General features: G+C 40.7%; 1 protein-coding gene across 1 annotated transcript; it reads right to left on the bottom strand.

Annotated features, from left to right (window-relative positions):
- Positions 1-211: 211 nt before the first annotated feature.
- On the bottom strand, positions 212-1,153 carry LOC137167601 (olfactory receptor 5J3-like). Its single transcript, XM_067569807.1, has one exon. The coding sequence runs from the start codon at positions 1,151-1,153 to the stop codon at positions 212-214; it is 942 nt and encodes a 313-aa protein (XP_067425908.1).
- Between the last annotated feature and the right edge of the window lie 1,264 nt (positions 1,154-2,417).

Here is a 2,417-nt window from a genome sequence, read left to right as displayed (position 1 = left end):
TGTGTTTGATTTTTGGAAAACTAAGTCTGAGTTTTTCAAATTCATTTAGAGGAACTGGATTCCCAGCTCCCTCTGGTAACTGTGAAAGTTTAAGCCCAAAGCACTTCTGGACACAAATTCATAAATACAAATACTTAGTCTATTACACTAGCTTGTTTTTTTGAGATATTGACCACCAGTTCAATGTGTCTTTATTCTCCATTTAACAACATTAAGATTCCTTGGGAAACTTGAATTTTCCAAATAGTTTCCACAGAGCAGTTTTCACATCTTTGTTTTTCAAGCTGTAGATGACGGGGTTTAACATGGGCGTTAAGATGCTGTACTGGATGGAAATTATTCTATCAAGATCAGATGCTTCATAAGCAGGCTTCATGTACCGGAAACAACCTGTTCCATAGTATAAAATAACCACCATGAGATGGGAGCTGCAGGTGGAGAAGGCTTTACGCCTGCCCTTTGCCGAGCGTATCCTCAGGATGGTGGAGATTATGTAAATGTAGGAGACCAGGGTGAGGAGGAAGGAGCTTGATCCAAAAATTATAACAGATGTAAGAAGCACCAGTCTAGGGGTCAGTGTCTCAGAACAGGACAAGACTAAGAGCGCAGGGGGCTCGCAGCTGAAATGGTTGATTTCATTGGGACCACAGAAGTGTAAGCTTAATACAGAGACAGTGTTGGCCAGTGCATACAAGAACCCAGATATGCAAGAGCCACAAAGCAAGTGACAACAGACTTGCTTATTCATGGTCCCCACGTAATGCAGCGGGTTACAGATGGCGGCGTATCGATCATACGCCATCGCCGAGAGAATGAAAACTCCAGTGCCACCTGACAAAAGGAAGAGGAAGTTCTGTGCAAAGCAGCCGTTGGCTGATATTGTCTTTCTCTCTGTGAGGAAGTTCTGCAGCATCTTAGGGACGGTGACTGAGGAATAGCAGATGTCCATAAAGGACAAATGGAACAGGAAGAAGTACATGGGGGTGTGGAGTTGAAGATCGCTACTTATCACCAGCATGATCATCATGTTCCCCAACAGGGTTATAGCGTAAATAACCAAAAACACCACGAAGAGGAAGATCTGGAGGTGTGGGTCATTGGAAAGTCCCAGGAGGATGAATTCTGTCACCATGGTTTGATTTTCCATGTTCATGTATTCCTCAACATGATGAGCTGTAAAACATAAAATGAAGGAGTCACAAAATAAAAATACATTAACAAAACGAGGACCTCAGCCTCTCAATCCTACCACATCCTTGGGTGAATAATTTTTCATCACGCTGAGCATCAGTTTCCCTGTCTGTAATATGTGGATAATGATAGGGATGCTCCTTTAAAAAACTGTCTGAGAACTGCTGATGAAGCTTTACTGATAAAATTTGCAGACATCACAAAATTTGGGGGAGTGGTAAATAATGAAGAGAACCGATCACTGATGCAGAACAATCTGGATCACCTGATAAGATGGGTGTAAGCAAAAATAGGTGTTATTCAATATGTCTATATGTAAATGTAGACATATGGGAACAAAGAATGTAGGCTGCATATACAGGATGGGGGACTCTATCCTGGGAAAAAGTGACTTTGAAAAAGACTAGGGGTTTATGGTGGATAATTAGCTCAACATGAGATCTCAGTGCATCATTGTGGTCAAAAGGGCTAATGCGATCCTTCGATCTAAAAACAGGGGAATCTTGGGCAGGAGTAGAGAGGTTATTTTATTTCTGTATTTGGCATTCATGCGACTACTGCTGGAATACTGTGTCCAGTTCTGGTTCCCACAATCCAAGAGGGATGTGGATAAATTAAAGATGGTTCAGAGAAGAGCTACAAGAATGATTAAAGGATTAGAAAACCTGCCTTTGATAGACTCAAATAACTCAATCTATTTAACTCAATCTATTTAACTTAACAAAGAAAAGGTAAGTGGGTGGCTTGATCACAGTCTATAAGAATCTACATAAGGAACAAATATAAGATAACAGGCTCTTCAATCTAGCAAAGAAAGGTATAACATAATCCAATGGCTGGAAGTTAAATCTAGATGTATTCAGACTGGAAATAAGGCATAAACTGATAACGGTGAGAGCAATAATTTGACTAGGGTCATGGTGGATTCTCCATCACTGATCATTTTAAAATCAAGATTGGATGTTTTTCTAAAAGATTGGCCCTACAACTTATTTTGGGGACGTTCTCCGGCCTGTTCTATATAGGAGATCAGACTAGATGATCACAATGGTCCCGTTGGACTCTGGAATCTATGAAAATGCTATATACGGGCAGGTGCTATCATTATTATTCATCCACTGTTCTCATGCTACCAGACATCCAGACTATAAGTTCACCCAGGCATGAGGGCTATCCAAAAGGATTTAGACACCCAACAGCCAATTTAGTACGATAAATTCCAGATA

This window comes from Emydura macquarii, unplaced genomic scaffold (assembly GCF_026122565.2).
Source record: "Emydura macquarii macquarii isolate MOO-44397 ecotype Brisbane River unplaced genomic scaffold, CSIRO-AGI_Emac_v2 contig_2946, whole genome shotgun sequence".
NCBI lineage: Eukaryota > Metazoa > Chordata > Testudines > Chelidae > Emydura > Emydura macquarii.
Note: the sequence above shows the minus strand (reverse complement) of the source record. Positions and strands in the feature narration are given on the sequence as shown.